This window comes from Onychomys torridus, chromosome X, assembly GCF_903995425.1.
Source record: "Onychomys torridus chromosome X, mOncTor1.1, whole genome shotgun sequence".
Classification (NCBI taxonomy): Eukaryota; Metazoa; Chordata; class Mammalia; order Rodentia; family Cricetidae; genus Onychomys; species Onychomys torridus.
The window spans coordinates 50648365-50668300 of NC_050466.1; the positions used below are offsets into that span (position 1 = coordinate 50648365).

Here is a 19936-nt window from a genome sequence, read left to right on the forward strand (position 1 = left end):
CTCCACAAAACTGGACTAGGCCCTTTGCATAAGCAAGCCAGTAGTATAGCTTAATCTGCTTAAGGGGCCCCCTGGCATTGGGGTCAGTATCTATCCCTGGTGCATGAGCTGGGTTTTTGGAGCCCATTCCCTATGGTGGGTCACCTTGCACATCCTTGATGCAGGGAGCGGGGCTTGGACCTGCCTCAACTTAATGTACCAGGCCTTTTTTATGACTCCCCATGGGAGGCCTTACCTTGTTAGAGGAGGAAATGGGTGGGGGGAAGAGAGGGTGATCTGTGGTTGGTATGTAAAATGAATAAAAAAATTCTTAATAAAAAAAAAGGCCTTCCAGATAAGGTGGCATACATAAGCTGTAGGTGGAAAGTCAATGAGGAACCAGCATTCCAAGTGTTCTAGACCAAGACCTATCCAGTGCAAAGGCCCAGAGTGGAAATATGATGCTGTTGTTAAATGATAGTAGCTGACTAGAATACAGTGAGCACTGATGGGTGAGGGAGTGGCAGCACAGATAACAGAGAATAGTGTGTGTTTATTAGCTGTTACTAACGGAGCAGAAAAGCTTAAAACCCCAGAAATGGAGGGCAGAAATCTGGAATTGAGATGTTGGCAGGATTGGGACTAAGTGTATTTGCCTCACCAGGCCACTATCCTCATTCACATCGACTTTGTGTCTGTGTCCAGATTTCCTTAGTCACAGAAGGACATTGCCATTGGATTCAGGGCCTACCCTAATTTAGTGGAACCCCATCTTATCTTGTTTTTGTCTCCTAAGAACTTATTTCCAAATGAAGTTCCCTGGCTTCCCTGGGAAAATTCAATGCCAATGTCCTTCTACTCATCCTGAGCTGGAGTGGCCAAAGCTTCAGTCACCCACCTCATCTGGACACCAGTGAAAACATGTCCTTCAAAGGCCAGGAAGTACCAAGGTAGCTGAGAAGACCACAGGTGCCACTTTTCTTGCCCACAGGGTTGATGTGATTGATGAAGATGTGCCTCCTCAGAAAACACAGGAGCCACCTGCTCTGGCAAGACCTATTTCTGGCTTAAGCAGGTAATAGTCACTCCCCTTAGGCCATGAGAGACTGGCCACTGCAGCAGTGGCATCCCTTTGTTAAGCTTGCTCCTGGTACTTCTCTAACTTGGCCAAATTTACCCTACCTAGGAGACAGACCTATTGTCTCCAACACTTCTCACACCTGCCTTCTTTTCCAGTGTGGATGGAAGCAAAACCCAAGTGTCTCAAGCAATTCAAATTGAGTGCATGCCAAGTGTACCCAGCCCCTCTAGAATTCAGGAACCCAGGTGGGTATCATGAACCAGCTCTGGACCATGAGATGGTAACATGGTTTCTCACTGGCCTGGCTGGCTGGGTTTGGCAACCAAGGAAGGGTTTGCAGTGAGGTAACAGTGCAGGGCCATCTAAGTTCTGCCCATCTCACTCCAGGTGGGGATATGCTTTGCCCTGATTCCAAACCCTGAGCATCCCAGCAGCTACAGGCACTCTCCTCTTCTTTGCAGATGATAAGCCTTCAATGCTTCCTTGTACTTTGCATTGAATGTTGCTAAGTCTGGTAGAGGGTACAGCTTTCTTGTTGCTGTTTCTTTCAACCTGGATTGAGTCTTGGTTAAGGTCATAGTCTTCTAAGGACTGTGTCTCCATGGCACCCTGGAAAAACTCCTGAAGCCAGAAAGGGAAGGGGGTCTATTCTTATAAGTCAGTTCTATTCAGGGTAAAGACTAAGGGACAGAGTTAAGCAACCAGATTTAGCCTTCCATGGGCTGTGATCTAGGTTAGGGACTGCCTACCTCCCTGCTTTCAGGCTCCCATACCCTGGTGGCCTTTCTAATATGTCAGCCTGACCATGTCAAAACTTCACTTCTACTTTAAGCCCATCTCACAGACATGTCTGCTCAAATGCCCATCTAGAAGCCCCTTTATTTTCTGAGAGTGGCATAGAGTCAGCTCTGAGTAGGAGACTGGCAATAGCCTTTCACAGGCCTGCGGATCAGTGGCTTGAACCAAGCTATAGTACCAAGAAGTCTCAAAAACAAAGAAAAGATGAGGGAAAGGAGGAGGAGGAAGATGGGTGTGAGTATCATACTTCAGGGGAGCACCAGATAGAGAATGCTCTTGGATGCTGACAGAGGGAAAGAGGAAGCTTCTCTCTCAGAAATTTTCCAGTCTCTCCTGAGGAGATTGTCCATTTGCAGATCATGACCCCCAGAGCAGGACTCCACCTGGTGGCCTCAGATCTGGAAGCCCTGAGGTATTGGGGCCCCGTTGCTGACCTGCCTCCCTTTGCATGTTTGTTAAGATGAGCAGAGAGGCAGGAAGCTAGCTCTATCACTATGAGGATGACTGGTTGGTATGAGGTGTGGCCAGCCTGGGTTCTCCATCACTGTCTCAATATTTTATTCAACAATAATTATGTAATGAGTATTTGGTTCTTATGAGGTCAAAGACCTGGCCCTGGGACCCAGTAATGACTGGAACTCCCTGGGTTAGAACTACTGACTCTGACAAAGAAGACAGATGCTAATACGGACAAGATCAACCTGCATTGCTGACCATAGCATATACCCCAATGTCCTCAGAAAGTGTCAGGACTGGCCAACAGAGCTGAGTGGGGGTACTGGGTCTGTGTAGCCCTTTATTAAAACCGGGTTTTAATTGTCTTATTTATAGGAGAAGGCATTGGGGTGGGGTTCTTGGGTCCATGGCTCATAATGCCCAGTGCCATGCTTGGGATGAGGATGGATGAAGGGGCTGCATTCATCAGGGAGCAAATGGTCCAAGTTCCTTTCCTGGGAGAAGCACTAGGGTGAACAGCCAGGAGACAGGTCAGCAGGATCAAAGACTAAAGAGCACACCACTTGGGCCTCCTGAGTATCAAGTGGCTCATCTGAAAAATGGGCACAGATAACAATATTACCCAGAATTCCATCATCAATCATCTAACTTCTGCCACCTTTCTTACTGTCTTCCACATATTTGCCTGGGGACATTTGGAGGTCATTAGCTGAAGGGTGACAGTTGATGGCATGAAAGGAGTGTGAGTAGCCTAGTAGGTAGTAGAGTATGTGGACAGGGAAGAACACTGCAGCACGAACGTTTAAAGGACAGATAAGGTGGAAAAGATAAAAGGAGACCAGAAATATGTGGTCAGGGAGACTCACAGGGTTGAGGGGAAAGAGGTGGTAAGTCTGAGGGAAAGACCCATTGGTGACCCAGAGTAATGCTGAGACTGACTCCTGACCTTGATCATAGGGCTCATTGATGATCTCAGGGTTGACTGAGGAGTTAGGATTAGAACTCTGAAAACAGCTGCCTGGGCTCTGGCTCTTCTTGTTACCTTTGGAACTTGGAGCACACCACTCAGGTCTTTTGAGCATCAGGTGGTTCATCTAGAAAATGGACAATATTACCCATGCCTTGAAGCTAATGTGGAGAATTAATGTGTGGAAAGTTAGAAGAATAAAATCTGGCTGCTAATCAGCAACAGTGACTAATAATGAGGATTTATGGGTTGGACAGCCTGTCATTTGCAAATTTTCAGCTCCTAACAGACAGCTGGCATTTAAGGATGAGGTGGCCATCAGAGTGGGAGTGGTTGAGGAGTAGTTAAGTAATTTCTTTCCTCTGCAGGTCTTCCCACAAAAACAATGAAGTATCATGCTCTGAAGAATACAAAAGAGATTCAGCTTGTGAGGATAAATTTAAGAATTACAACACAAATTCTGAAAGGTAACTCACTGCAGGGAGTAGACTTTCCCCAGAATACAAAGCCCATGTACACTCAACCAATGAGCTTCCATGCGCCTGGGTCCAAAGTCAGTAGCCAAAATACGGACCAGCACTATACTATTGCTGCATATCTGTAGAGGGAGAAGTAGAGGGAAACAGGGGTGGGCCTATAGAGAGCAAAACTGTACTGTTTCCCCAGATATCAAATTGCAGAGGAGGACCAACTCCAGACCAGGCTATCCCTCTCACAGCCCTTTGTTCCCCCCACCCATCTTCTCATTTGGGATCCCTAGACCCCTAGTGTGGACTGATCCCTGGGAATGAGGGAAGGGGGACTTAGATGAATGGGGAAGGTTTTTTTCCCCTGCCCTCTCTGGCTTTCTAGCAACCCCAAATTCCTTGTCTCTTGCTCTGTTGACAATTTACCACCAATGTGGCTACCTCCCACTGAGTTTCCAGCTTATTTTGTTTCCATTCATGTTCCTAACCCATTAAATTTGAATGAAACAGAAATACTTGCTGAGAGAGTCCACTTAGGCTTGGATTCACTCTGATCAGATTATACAAATTATACAAGGTTGCAGCCTGATCAAAGTCAACAAATGCTTTTCTTCCAGTATCAGATCAGCTGCACAGTTGAATGATGGCAATGAGCAACCAGGAGCCACAGAATCCCCACCAGGCATTGGCATGGAGAAAAAAGGGTGAGATACTAGTGGGAGACAGTTCTCTCAGATCCCTGGTGAGAGGACAGGTTTAAGCAGCCAAACTCCTTGGGCTGCTGGGATTGGGACTTCTTTCTACTGTGTACCCCACTACACACACACACACACACACACACACACATACACACACACACACACACATCCTTTGCTCTTGGATTTTCTACTTCTTGTTAGATTTACTTCCATTCTAGTCTAGCCACCCCCACACCTCCATCATTGACTATCAAATTCCTGCAGAGCAAATACAAGCCCCCTAACTCACAGCTAAAGGCCCATCCCTCAGCAAGGACTGGCCTTGGGTAGGATGAATATATGAGGAAAATGGAAGAAACAAACTAATCAATGACCTAATAGTGAAAGAATCAGCACCTTCTTACTTCATGACTGAGCTCTGAAGACAAATTCAGGGGCCCTTGCCTCTTATTTCTCCCTTTCTAGAAGAGGAAGAAGCCCCTAAATCTCTTGCTTGCTTCACACTTTAACCTGATTAAATGTTTTTGAGAGTCAGTGAAAGAAGTAGATCAGTGAAACAAGATAGGAGATAAGCATGCCCCGGCTGAGTCATGAACCACACTTATCAGGTGATTTGAGGAGTAACATGGGTCTACCTATTCCCATGTGGTTCCAAAATAAACTGGAGTCATCCCTGGAGACAAACGCTAGTTATGCAGATGTTGGCACAAATATTAGTACCGTTTTAAACTGTGATAGCAACCTTATGATTGGTCTGTCAAGAGCTGAAACTGCTGGAGGGTCAGCCCAACCCCATGACCTCCTGAAGTCTACCCAGAAGGATCCTGGGAGGATGCTCTTCTGGCTGCTTTCCCAACTGGTTCTCTCAGTAGGTTCATTTTCTCACTAACTTACTTAGTTGCAATAGGTACTTGGAACTAGATACAGTAGACCACACCTCTGAAATAGGTTTCTGAGCAGGTCTAGGAAAAGCCTTTGAGCCAGGGACTCAGTTCTTTTTGCCACTCATATATCATTTTGCTGTCTGTACAGGCATCAGAACAATTTTCCCAAAATAAACCAGAATACATTAATCCCCTCTTTCAACTTCACAATGGCTCCCCACTTCCTTGAAATTAAGTCCAAACCCCTTTCCGTAGCTCACATAGTTCTCCATGGTAGTAGGAACTCCATTTCCATCCTTTACTTTTTCCTGTACCACAGTGGTGCAGACTGGTTCAGTGTGCTGTTGGCTGCCATAGAAAATATCTGATCCAGTATAATTGGGTCTGACTCTGGGTGGCTTCCTCTTTGACTGTTCATTGAAGTCATCCTTCCTGTTTATACACCCTCATAAAACAAATCCATTTCCTAAGAGTGAGACTAAACCTCAAAGCCATTTTCAAAATAGTATGATGAATCTTCTAGATTTGTAGGGTGTTTAATGCAGTCCATCACAGTTGTCTTACTTATAATAGTTTGACTTTGTATGTATATGTGTGTGTACAAGTGTATGTGTGTCCATGTGTATGTTCGTGTGTGCATGTGTGTGCAGGCCAGAGATCAACTTCTGGTGTTGTTCCTTAGGTACCACACACCTTGTTTTTTGAGACAGAGTCTCATACCAGGACCTGAGACTTACCAATTAGCAAGCCTTAGAGGTCTGACTGTTTCTACCTCCACTGTGCTGGGATCACAAATGCACACCACCACATCTGGGTTTTTTTTGTTGTTGTTTTGCGTATGAGTCCTGGGGTTTAAAGCCAGATTTTTGGGCTTGCAAGACAAACTCTTCATCATCATCTAAGCCATCCCTCCCACCCAATTGTTTTTTGTTTGCTTCTTTGTTTTGTTTTGTTTTTCTTTTCTTTTTTTTCCTCCCAGAGCTGAGGATCAATCCCAGGGCCTTGTGCTTGCTAGGTAAGCGCTCTACCAGTGATCTAAATCCCCAACTTGCTTCTTTGTTTTTAAGAAAATAGTGATTTTAAGAAAATAGTTTATAGCCGGGCGGTGGTGGCACACGCCTTTAATCCCAGCATTCAGGAGGCAGAGCCAGGTGGATCTCTGTGAGTTCCAGGTCTGAAGCCCCCCCCCCCCCCCCACGGGCAGTGAGGGAGAGGCTAAACCTGAACTTGAAAGTCAAGTCTCAGAAGGACCCAGTCGAATGAAAATGAGTTCTCATAGGTCATTCTCTCAGGAGGTGGGTCTCAGCAGGGGTTCTGCAACAAGCTATGTAAAATTTTTTGTAAAATTGTGATAGTATATTTTGGCTCTTGTGTGCTGCTTAATGCTGATCTCACAGTCACTGTGGACAGTTTTGTTAGAGCCCTTCCAGGCCTTCATGTCAGTGTGTACAGACCCATGCACTGTTACCTAGGGGAGGGTGGCATTGGAACTGTGGGACTGAATAGCATCTTAGTGGGAAATCAGCAGGACATTCTCATTCCAAGAAAGTTATGTGGTACATTCGGCTCAGCTGTCCCTGCCACTTCACTGTACACACAGAGAAGTGGCACAGATTGTATGGGAATCACTTTGTGGTGGCTTTGTACGTTTGGTGTTTTCCTTGTTATGTTTGTTTTAGTGTGCAGATCTGCTGGCCCATCACTGCAGTTTCTGTAGAGATGTGAGGTAGAAGAGGACTGTTGGAGGTGCAGACCCATGGGCATTTCTTGTAAGGTTATAAGTAGGGATGAGGATCACTGCTAAGTCCCTTCGGATACTAGTACATCAGCGACCAGAACATCTACTGCCCCAGGGTTTCACTGGACTGCTGTCCAAGCTATCCTTCCAGTTTGTCGTGCTCCCAGGAATTCCTCACAGGTAGAGATTGTAAAGGGCGGCAGCGACCTGTGAGTACTGCACAACTGTCCAGGTGGGGACTGCCAAGTGCCTGTAGCGTTAGGTTGGGGAAAAGGATTGTGCTTATATCTTAAAACAAGTTAGGAAGTAGTATAAATACAGTGGTTGCTGGCACAAGTGGCTAAAGAGCCAGTGATGTGAGAATGTATTTCTTCTCAGATAGCTAGAGGCTTACTCAGTAAGCCAGACCAAGAGGATCTAGGAGAAGCGGAGAACGGGCAGCACCTCGCTAATACAGGCGGGGCTGGAGCAGCCTCAGGGGTTTTGACATGTTAACTCAGGTCTGAGACTGAAACCATCCTGAAAGGATATGTGTTAGTATCACTTAGGGGAAAGGGGAGGAGAGAATCCTGGTGCCTTCTGGAGGTCTGCTCTGAGGTAAAGGAACTTTTCTTTTAATAGTGTAGGACGAAGGTCCTGGGCAGAAATTACTATTTGCTCAGACACAAAGTCCTGGAGCTTGGCAAAGTTGCTGCGCTTCAGATTTTGATTTGTATTATGGTTTTGATTGTCTTTTTATTGTTTGTGTTTAGTGACACCCGACTCTGACGGGCTGTTTGCAGGTTGTATAGTGCTATGTGCTCCTGGAATCTAAGCTCACTTATTATCATCTTGCTTTGCTTTCAGATCTGACACCCTTATTTTCACTGACATTTCAGTGTGTTAGTTTACAGACGATCCCAGGATGGGAATTGAGTGGGTTTTTGTTTGTTTGTTTTTTGTTGTTTTAAGTTAAGGCAGTTAAAACAGAAAATAAAGAAGCAGAAACCAAACCCCAGTGCTGTGGGCCAGTGTGCCTGCCCTGCTCTACAGACAGAGGAGGTTTCTCCAAAGCTGAACACAGTTTTCAAAAATTTTTACTTGCATTTTGTTCTTGGTACAACTGAACGTTCAAGTTGTTTTCAAAGTTCGGATATTTTAAAAAATAAAAATGAATTTGTTCAGTAAAAAAAGAAAAGAAAAGAAAATAGTTTATAGCCGGGTGGTGGTGGCGCGCGCCTGTAATCCCAGCACTCGGGAGGCAGAGGCAGGCGGATCTCTGTGAGTTCAAGACCAGCCTGGTCTACCAGGTGAGTTCCAGGAAAGGCGCAAAGCTACACAGAGAAACCCTGTCTTGAAAAACCAAAAAAGAAAAAAAAAAAAAAAGAAAGAAAGAAAATGGTTTACAATCTTTTCAAATGGTAGGTTGCCTCTCCTGGAAAGCACTACCCTCCTTTCCTTGTATGAGATTGCTCAGTAGTTGAATTTAGTTCTAACAGTTACACAACTGGCATAAACAGGCCTAGAAGTAAACATAAAGGACTCTAAGACAGTATGCTAGCCATATGGAAGACAGGGGCTTGTGTAAGTGATGGGTGCCCTGTGGGCATCAGTTTGCCAGGAAAGAGGATGGGGTCTAACTGGGAAGCCTAGGTAAGAGAGTTCTGTACCAGTATCAGCTGGGCACATACAGATGAATTGTGAAGGATCTATGCTTTTATCAATGACCATTGGGCTTAACAGGAGTGGAGAACATGTTAGCAGATGCTATGGCCCAAGTGTTATTTGAAGTATGAATTGAGACTATTTATGAGACAGGCATGATTATCATTCCTAATTTACTAACTGATAAAACTGATGGCCAAATAGGTCAGGCAGTGTGCCTAGGAGCTCAGAGACATCAAAACTGTGATTTGAATCCACACTGCCCCAGATATCAGGCTGTTTGGGGATGAAAGTGAGTCTTACTCCCCCAAGCATCTATGTGAGCAGCTCTTCATTGCCCATCATCTGCTATGGCTAGAGGACACTCACTCAGAAGAGGGGAATACATGCAGAAACAGAATAACGACCTCAGACAAGGGTTGGTTTCCTTCCACAAGCTGGGATCAGCTACTAACTTCACCCTCTTTGTAGATGCTCAGGATGTGCAAGGTGCCAGCTCTCACTTCTGCAAGCCTGTACCAGTAAAGGTGCAGTCAGCACCTCAGTAACTTACCCTATTATCAGACAGAGCCCTCCCAGCTCACTCTCAGTTCCAGTGGCCAAGGATCCCCTCATCTTCAGACCTTTACCCCATCAGATAATCATAGCTGGACCAAAGCCTGCTGGGGCCTGACCTAGAACTGCATTCCCCACATTGGGAGAACTACAAAAGGGACATGTGATGGGTCTGTTGGCCCAGAAATTCCAGCATCAAGCTCCATGGACCCACTTGGGGTAGTGGTGGAAAGGTGTGGAAAAGTGTCATCAGGAGGCTGAGCAGCCAGTCTCAGTGAATTTCACCTCTATAGACTGTAGCCTCCCCCAACAAGCAGGATTTGGGGAGACAAATCTCAGGGGTAAACAGCCAGCACTAGAAGGCTGAGTCTTAGACAACACTTCTCTAGGAATGACAGTGACTTTAGTGAACAAAAGACAGGATACTCTTTACTGGCAAACTCAGTCCTTCCCTTTGAGAAGGCAACTGGCAAAGGGGAAGCCATGGACCCCAGTCTCCTCTGTTCTGGGCCTTAGTAGACCTTAGTGCTTTCCTTTCCTCAGGTCTGGCACCATGATAATTTCTTTCCTGGATAATAAGAAGAACAACAGTGCACCAGACCTGCAAAATAAAAGGGCAGACCCCAAGGGGTAAGGCATTAGCAGACAGTGCTAGAAATCCAGGCAGCTTGGGATAGCAGACTTTGGCTAGGAAGATGAAGTCAGCTATACCTGTGAGCTAGCCTGAAATAGATGGAGAGACAGAAGATCCAGCTGGAACTTTTCAGCCACTGGCTGTGCCAGGAAGTTTTCCAATAAGTACAATTGCTTCCAATGAAGAAGCACTCTCTAATCAAGAAAGGTCACTTTCCTTCAACTGCTGGGTGGCACCTTCCTTTTACACCACTCCACAGACAATGAAGACATGATGTGGCTTTCAAGGAACTTTTATGCTTTAAATAAGAAATCAGTACTACAACAGAAGGGGTCTTTGAGATAGCTTAGTGGAGATTGGTTCTGAAGCTATATATTGAGATGGCAATGGCAGCCTCTCAAGCAATGAGAATTGAACCAGGGAGATAGAAGTAGAAGTAGAGACAGTTTATTAAGAAAGAGAAAAGCATTCCTGAGAATGGAAGTAGGGTGTACCATGAATCTTAAATGGTTGTAATAAAAAAAAACTGGAGCCAGGTATTGGGGTGAATGCTGGAAGATCAGAGAAGCAGAACAAGCTACAGCTGCCTCACCTCGCCAGTTCCTCAGCTGGTCTTGTTTCTTCAAACTGGAAGCCTCTCAGTCCTCATCCAAATGAATCTCAGCTGAACTGCTGCTCAAAGCCTAAAAGCTTAACCAGCCAAATGCTTTTAGTTCCTGGTCCTCACACCTTATATACCTTTCTGCTTTCTGCTATAACTCCCTGGGATTAAAGGCTCGCTTTCTGGGATTAAAGGCATGAGTCACCATGCCTGGCTGTATCCTTGAACAGATGGATTTCTGTCTCTGGAGTGCTAGGATTAAAGGCTTGTGCTACCACTACCTATCCTCATGTTTAATATTGTGGCTGTTCTGTCTCTGACCCCAGGTAAGTTTAGTAGGGAGCTGGGGGGATGGCTTAGCTGGTAAAGTGCTTGTGCTGCAAGCATTAAGACTTGTGTTCAATCTCCAGAACTCTTATAAAAAACTTGACATCCCAGCAATGGGGAAGTGGAGACAGGAGGATCCCTGGGTCTTGCTAGTATAGCCTAACCGGATTGGTGGGCTCCAGGCCAGTGAGAGGCCCTGTCTCGAAGACGATGGATGGTATAACTAAGGAGTAATACCTGAGGTGGTCCTCTAGCTTCAAAATGTGTAGGTACACACACACACACACACACACACACACACACACACACACACACACTCACACATGCACAAGAATGGAAGTGGATCAAATCTGGAAACATACTGAAGCCCAAAAGACTGGTATGAGGAGTATCTTGATCCTTTATGGGTCATTTATGTAGGCCTACACACTCACACATTTGAAATCATGAATTTTTTCTCATTCATGCTGTTTTATTCCATGTAGCTTGTGATGTATGTGTGGAGAGGTCCAGTCTTCTAACCATGGTTTCTTTGCTATGTTAATCGTGATGCCTCTTTCTTCATGACCCATCCTCCTGCCACAACCTTCAATTCTCTTTCCACAGTACCTTTCAGGTTTGTACTTAGTTTATGAAACCCAGGTCTCCATGTCTTCTTGGAAGGACAGTGCTCTGAAGATAACAGCCATGGTTCTAAGATATAGAAATGGTGGACAGAGGGATATTTGTTAAAGGGGTTGTGGGGGGCGTGGTGGAGGTAGTTCAAGTGAGCAAAGAGAATCAGCTGAACCTACATAACTGCAAATCCAATATCCCTGTGGATAAAATGTTCCTAGCATGTTCCAAAGCATAGAGTAGCTGGTGACTAATGAGTGGGGATGACAGAACAGGGACTTGTTCAGTATAATAATGAGACTATCAGGTTTTAATCCAAAGAAGAGACTGCTGTGGTTTATGGACTTCAAGGTAATTTTCACATTACACTACAGTTGCCTTTTTACTTTAAATCATTTGCTGGGAGGTGGTATGGACAGTTCCCCTCTAAGTTACAGGCCTTGTTATGCACTGTTTCTTCTCTTAAATTGCACTAACAATTAACACTCTGAAAATATTAGCTGATAACAGTTACAGTATGCTATCTTCATGTGCTTTAAAGTTGTCCCAATAACCATAAGATGGATAAATGAGGAAGCAAATAGAAAGGTTAAGTGACTTATACAAAACCATACCTGTGGCCGAGTTGTCCTAATAAACAGACTTAAAGATAAACCTTAAGAGAAACTTCAGCAAGCTAGTTGATGAAATTTGTTTAGAGCCTAATGTCAGGACCAGAAACGTCACCTTCCAGCTGGTGTATTGATCTGGTGTTATCATTCCCCAAGCCAAGAAAGATTTATGATTGTGCAATTTGACAGGTAAGAAAACTTGGGTCCATTCATGTGATAAGAAGAACTAGGAATAAAGTCTAAATATGGCCAATTGTACAGACCAGGTTCCAAGAGGTACATTCCTTTGATGTTTACCAGTTTGAAAACTCAGTGCAAACATTCCTGATGACAGGATTTCATAAGGCTGTGCTTAAGAATTTCTTGGTTTTTTTTTTTTCTATTCAAAAGTTTTAAATTTTATGTGTGTGTATGTTTGCTTGCTTGTATTTTTGCACACCATCTGCATGCAGTGTCAGTGGCACTCAGAAGATGGAAATGGATCAGCAGAGATGATGGTTTTGAGCTTCATGTGGCTGCTGGGAATTGAACTCAGGGTCTCTGAAGATTAGACAGTGTTCTTAACTGCTGAACCATCTCTCCAGCCCCTTGCCTAGAAAAGTATTAATAACGAAACACTTTCTGAGATTTTTGTTTAATTTCCTGAGCATATGTCTACAGTATTTTTCTTAAGCTCTCCAATTTCCTCTCTTCTCCAGTATACACTGGGAACCAATCTAAGGATAGCAGTTCTTAATCATGGGTTTGCCCTGCTCACCCCCTACCTTCCTGTGTCATCTCATAATAATGAGATATTTTTGGATGCTACAACCAAGGGTGACTTCTAAAGGATAGGAATTATGGATACTGCTAAACGACCTACAGTACAAGTGAAAATAGTGCCTGATTTTTCTCAACACACATACTACTAGCTTTATCCAGTCAAAAATGTTAATAATATTAAGGTTGACAAACCCTCCTCTAGCACCATCCCTTCGGGTACACACACTGAAAAGGTGAAAGTGAACTATAGGTCCAATCAAACTGCTGCAAACATACACCGCAGATACAGAACGCATGCGTCTGTGCCTAGCCCAACTAGACTGCCTTATAGTTTATTTGTGAAGGTTGGTGCATTTGGTGCACTGCCTGCGGATGTGCGCGTGGGCATGATGCGCTTACTGGACATTGGCGTTTAGGCCAGCGCTTCGGTATGAATACGCCTGCTTGCATAGCCATTTCCTGCAGCCACAAGTTCAGGCTGTGGTGCCCCCCCCCCCCCCCCCCCCGGAAATAAGACAGCCCAAAAAGCGTAATGGCTGCTCCAGAGACTGGCGTCAACAGGACTCCTGAGGCAGTTCCCGCATCAGCCGCAAGATGGTGCTGGGCGATCACAAATCTTGGTTGAGCCAGTGAGCTTCCTTTACCATCACCACCAGTAATTTCGGGGCGGGTGGTGGGGGCAGCTGCTACATTGGCCAACTTGTGGATGGCTTCACCTGGGCAGACTGCAGCGGCTACTGTTGTACCGGCTGGGCCGGGACTCTGCTATGTGAATTCACAGTTCCCTGTACATTTGATAAACAGACTGGCTGAGGGGAGTGAGGTCAGGACAAGCCACAAAGCAAAATTTTGCCCAGGTCACAGTTAATTTGTCAGAAGCTGTAAGGATTTTGCCCAATGTTCATTTGATTGTTCATAATGGGCTAAGGGGCTTGGATTTTGAAGCTTTAAGCCCAAGGTTGTCTATGGGACCTTTGACGTGTTGTTCAGCTCTTACATGAACAATAATGGAAATAGCTCCTACTATATAGAGAGAGTTAAGTGAGTTTACATATGTAAAGAACATGGGACATTTTGGAGGGGATACAAAATACTATCAAATACTCATTTTATAAAGTCTTCAAGCTAAATGTAGTTGTAGAGAAATATTTCCTTGACTTGAAACTCTTTAAAGATACTAAAAAAGCTATCCTCTGGTTCCCAATTTCTTTATTCAGTCCTTGAATAACATGCTGTCTTGCCTTTTTCCTTCTATATTGAGTTTTTCCTAGTTTATATCCTACGTGAGAGGGTGAGTTTTAGACATGTTCTCACTGCTAACAACTGTTGTCAAGCAGTGGATTACATTGTGGAAGCACAACATGTAGAAAGTGGCATTGTCTTCTATGAAGTGTGTAGTTAGGTCAAGGAATTGTCAGTGGCTGCCTTAAGCAACCAGGTTCTGTGCAGGCTTCAGAGAAGACAACAAATCTCACATCCATAGGCTTCCCTCAGTGCTATTTTCTCTCTACCCACTTGAATTGCAAGCAGCCCAGCAAGAAACTAAGACACTCCCTCCAGGACATTATACTGCACAGAAAGGCATCCTGTGAGTGTTTGACAGTTATTTCTTTTTCATGACCTGTAAAGTTTACAACTGAAGTTGCAGTAGCTCTGCTCTAAGGCTTAGGATGTGCCTATATTGCCCTAGCCTCCAAGATGCTTTCTGGAGAACCTTTGTTCTGTTCACTGATTTTGCCAGGACAACCTGTTTCTACAGAGCACTACTACTACTTCCTGATACAGTTGGAAGTGACCATTGGTTTCTGTAGTTAGAGTTTTCCTGCCTGGCCCACAGTCAGGACAAATCTCTCTCACCTGCCAGGCCCATAGACACTCAGAACCAACCAAGTAAACACACAGAAACTTACATTGTTTACAAACTGTATGGCCGTGGCAGGCTTCTTGTTATCTACTTCTTCTATCTTAAATTAACCCATTTCTATTAATCTATACTTTGCCACATGGCTTGTGGCTTACTATTACCTTACATCTTCCTTGTCATGACGGCGGCTGGAAGTATCTCTCCGCCCCAGCCTTTACTTCCCAGAATTCTCTTCTCTCTTGTCCCACCTATACTTCCTGCCTGGCCACTGGCCAAACAGCATTTTATTTATACAGAGCGATATCCACAGCAGGTTTCTTTTCACTGCAGAGTGGTTCCCCTTACCTGAGGCTGAAGAATTAGTTTTGCAGCATAGTCCCTGAAAGTCATAGCTACCTCTTATTCTCTTTGTTACACCAGCTTAGAGCCTACCTGCTATAGGCTTAACTTCCATAAATGAGTTCCAGGGATGGTAGTCTTGTTCTTATCTTGTGGGAAAGTTTAATTTGGAGTGATTCAAGAAGGAATGCTGGAATGCTAGGATCACAATCTCAGTAATCTGCCCTTGTCTTTGTCCATGGAGACAGGAATGGTGATGGGAGGGGTGTGCAAGAAGTGGGACACCATCTAACAGCATCTACTGTCGTTACTGTGATCCCCACCATTGAGAGTACAGTGCAGACACAATGGTGAGGCCAGTGCAGGAAAACTGAAGAAGACACTCTGTCCTTGCTGGCATCAGGTGTAAAACATTACATACAACATTACTGTGTTTATGATACACGGGGGCATCCCTTTTCAGTGACATGGGAGCAGCAGTACCTGGCTCCTCTCTTTAGATGAGAGTGTCCTCATCCTATGCCCATGGGAGATGAAAATCAGAGTGCAGTGGGACATTCCCTTGGGCCTCTTTCTATATGATACTTGTTCTTCCTCAGCCCCTCAGCTGATTGTGAGAAGAATGTGGCCCCCAAGACCATCGAGGCCTGTCAGGAGACAGATGGAGCTACAGAAGGTAGCCAGAGAGACCCAGCAATGGCCACTCAACACTCTGCAGATCCCAGCACCCCAGAGCTGGAGAGCAGCCCCGGTGTACCCAATCAGGTCATCAAACTTGAGGCCTGTGTCAGCAGGTAAGATCTTACACGGGCCATTTGATGCCTGTGGCCAAGGTTTCTGTGAGGGCCACAACATAGGTGGGAGCTGCTTCTCTCACTCCAGGCCATTGTGTGGATTCTTCTCTGAATATGCTCAGGATGTTGATAGCCCAGTCCTTAGGCAATGTTGACCGCTGCCTGAGATTTAAGAAGCTGGAATGGGGCTGTAATCAATGCAAGAAGCCTGGCTATTTCCCAGAGTGTACAAGTGTGGGGTCCTAGGGATGGTGAAGACTATTTTTATTTATACAGTGATGGTATCAAAAAGTATGATTGTTAGGATCCTGCCCCACTCCAGCTGCATGACTGCACATGCACAGTTCAGTAGCTAAGCAAGAGGTCTTATGTCTTCCATCATCCATGTGCTGCGTGATTATTGCGGCATGGTCACACAATCTGCACATGCGTGGCATAGCTCCATAAGCCCACCTGTGCATGTACAGGGGAATCCTTAAAAAGCCAGATACAGACCCCTTCCCTCTCTTCTTCGCTCTCTCCTCCCCCTACTCTCTCTCCCTCTCCCTCTCTCTCTCTGCACATGTGTCTTCCCAGGCCTGGTTACTCTCTTCTATCCCCCTCCCCCTCCTAATAAAGCTCTGATACTGAGTTTTGTCATGTCTCATGACGTTTTCACCCAGTAACAGCACTGCTTATTTTTTTACAACAAGAACAGAGAGCATGAGTTACACAGACTGTGAGGGAGGGAAAAATAGACAGAGTGAAAAAGAGTAATAAAGTGAAACAGACAGCCATAGGACAAGGAAGAGAACATGCTTGAGAAAGCAAGATACAGAGTGAAGAGGAGTGTTGGTTTGGTATGTCTCTGTACGTGACTGATGGGTACTGTGACTGTAAGTAGAGGTGAGTGTGAAGTATGGGCAAATGTTCAAGTCTAGGCTCTTGAGAAGGCTGTTAGACTGCCATCCCACACCATGTTGTTCCACACAGCTCTGGGCATGCACACAGAACTTTACATGCACAGTGCTTGTGCTGCTTGGTGATTTCTAGGGTACAAGCAAAAGTGTTAGCCAGTCATGAGGAGCAAAGCAAAAGATTCCTCACAGAAGACAGAAATGTTGAGAGTCAAGACTCTTTCTAACCTGGGAGACATGAGAAGGTATAGTTGAGCAAGGACATTGATTAAACAACTTTGTAGTTATTATCACAGCATGTGGTTTCCTTCAGTGCTTCATGTCTGTATACTTGGGGCTATAAGACATGCAGCCTACATTTCATAACAGCCAAGATATTGGACCAACCTAGGTATCCAGCTACGGAGAAGTAGATAAAGAAACTTTGGTCTCTGTGCACAATGGAGTTCTTTTTAGCCATAAAAAGTTAAGTCACTTGCAGGAAAATGGGTGTAACTGGATATCATCGTATTAAGCTAGTCACAGAAAGATAAATAATCATGTTTTCTCTATTTTATGTTTTCTCTATTTTTTTAAAGGTACATAAAATCAATGCTACCACATAGAAATGAAACTGGCTAGGGGAACAAAGGGAATTAGTTGGAGGGGTGTGTGAAATGGGAGGTAAGGTGTCTGGGAGAAATGTATTCAGTATACAAAATGCTTGTTTAAAATTGCCTTTATGTAATACATTATCAGGTACAATGAAGAGACAACAAAAAATTTTATAATAAGTTTTAAAAACAACAGCCTACAGATTCAGGAGAAGGTGATTGGTCCTATTTTCCTTTCCTTTGGTGATGGATGGGCAATAGTGGTGTGGCTTTCTTTATAGGAAGAGTGAGGTTGGAGCTAGGTTTGAAGGCTAAGCAAAATTTCTCCCAGTAGGTGTGCTAGAGAAGGCATTCCAGGTTGAGGAAACCAAAGGCCTGGCAAAGGGTAGGGTATATGGTGAATGTAGAGTCAGAGTGACTACAGGGAATATGAGGGAGTCTGCTGAAGTCCAGCTCCAACTTGTCAAAGGGTTCTTGGAGGGAGGAGAGAGAAATGGGAAGTATAAGATAGAAAGATTAAAGGAGATAATAAGAGACACAGGATAGCTTCAGGAGGACCCTGGGTCAATACCCAGTTGCCTCAAGGGTTATTGCAAAGGGTTTTTATACAATACCAAGGGACAAAGCAAAAGACCTCCCCCTTTCAAGATCAAAGCACAACATACAGCCAAGTATAGCCCCTTCAGAACACTTGGTAACCACACCTGTGGTCAAATCATTCCATTATGCAGCCCTGCTGGGTAAAGCAAGCCCAGATTCCCTGACCTTGAGTAAGGTCTTGCTAGGGAGCCCCTGTGTGCTCCCCCACAGGAATAAAAACTAATTTGTGACTTACCAAGAAGCTGAGAGGGGGCTAGGCAAGCACTTGCTTGTGAGGAGCCAAAGGGCCAACAAACATGGTTTTCATGTAGAAGACAGCCTTGAGAAGATGAGTTACAGTGGGGTCAGGCCAAGGAGATGCACACACAGCACACAAGGTAGGAGACCTGTACAGAGGTTGTGGCTCAGGCTGAGGGTGATCTGATAAGGCTACAGGTATTGCTGACTTTAATTAAAGGTAATGGTGATTGAAAGGTGGCATTCAAGGATGCTCCCAGATTTCTTTTTGGGGTGACAGGGTGGACACTGAAAGGAACTAGTTGAGGAAGAGGAAGTTAGAGGAGTTGCTGTACAGATGTGATATTAAGGTCATTGGGCCATGTTGACTTTGAAGTGCTTGTAGAGGATCCAGGTGATAAGTCAACCCACTAGGCTGGAATTGAGTAAAGATATGACCTCTGTCTAGAGTGCTGAGACTTGTCAGCTTATAGATAACAAATAAAGGGTGTGGATGAAAACCAGTCTAGAAGCCAGTGTTTATTCTCTGCTTTTCTCCACAAAATCCCCATGCTACTTGTCTGGCTAGCTGCCGTTGTCAGCTGGATGGGTAAATCCATGTGGTTCAGGGATGTAAAGGGAGCCTTCCTTTTGGTTCAAAACTTGTAGGCTCCAGACCTTCATCAGTAACCACTTCTCACCATTTCTGATTTCTTTTTTAACTCAAAATGAGAAAAACAGAGGTAGTAATGAGTGTCTTCTCCTAAAATCCTAAGCAAGGAAGGAAATGAAATGGGGAAAAGAGTTACATTAATTGCCTTTTTCGTTGCTGTGGCAGAATACCTGAAAAAAAAAAAAAAAACAATTGATGGAGAGCTGAATTGATTTTGACTCACAGCTTGAGGGAAATAGTCCATTATGGTAGGGCTGGTTACATTGTATATGCAATCAGGAAGCAAAGCTGAAGGCTGTTCAGCTCTGTTCCTCCTTTTTCATTTTTTATTCGGTTCAAGATCTCAACTCATGTTGCCACCCCAATTCAAGAAGAAACTTCCTTCTTCAATTCAATATCTCTAGAAACACCCCAATATATATGCCCAGAGGTATGCCTTCTAGATGATTTTAAACCCCATCAAGTTGGTGGTCGAGATTAACCATCACAATGGTAAAAATAAGAGAGAAGTAAAACCATGTAGGCAGAAATCTGAAGGAAAATACAGAAGGGCCTGGAAGGAAGATGATTTGGGTGTGGAACCAAGAAGGAAATGTTTGGATAAATGGAAGAATTAGTAAAGATTAAAGTCATGGAAACCAAACCAAGGTGACTGTACTATGATTGCCACTTTGAGACTGCCTGCTTTCTGTGAGTTAAGTGGCTGCTTGGCTCTTGAGATAGGTTCCCCAATGCCCTTGGTAAGTGATGTCCAGACCCCAGAGACCCAGCAAAGGTCAGGCCTCTGCTCCTCTCAGCATAATATATACAATATTTATTTTTTCTCAGCACTCCAGTTGCTTGCAAGGAGAATAATGCAGCCCCCAAGATCAGTGAGGCCTGGCAGGAGACACCTGAGCCCCCACGAGGCTACCAAGGACACCAAGCTGTGGCTACTCAACAACTTGCAGATCCCAGCACCCCAGAGCCACAGAGCAGCCCCAGCAGATCTGAGCAGCAAACCAAACTGGGCAATAGTACAAACAAGTAAGGGCTTCACTGGCTGTCTGCTGACCCTGACCCAGGACTGGCATAGAGCACCATGTTGTTCAGCAGCCAGTTGAAGCCTGAAAACATGGGGTTGGAGTTAAAGATATGGGATATT

At 44.7% G+C, this 19936-nt stretch overlaps 1 protein-coding gene across 1 annotated transcript in view; it reads left to right on the forward strand.

Annotated features, from left to right (window-relative positions):
• Znf185 (zinc finger protein 185 with LIM domain) overlaps positions 1 to 19936 on the forward strand; it is a 57730-nt gene that overhangs the window by 20732 nt on the left and 17062 nt on the right. The window contains exons 12-17 of the mRNA XM_036174983.1: positions 971 to 1054; positions 1216 to 1305; positions 3650 to 3748; positions 4366 to 4452; positions 15620 to 15814; positions 19621 to 19818. Coding sequence (XP_036030876.1) covers positions 971 to 1054; positions 1216 to 1305; positions 3650 to 3748; positions 4366 to 4452; positions 15620 to 15814; positions 19621 to 19818 — 753 coding nt within the window. The remainder of the gene's footprint in view (positions 1 to 970; positions 1055 to 1215; positions 1306 to 3649; positions 3749 to 4365; positions 4453 to 15619; positions 15815 to 19620; positions 19819 to 19936) is intronic.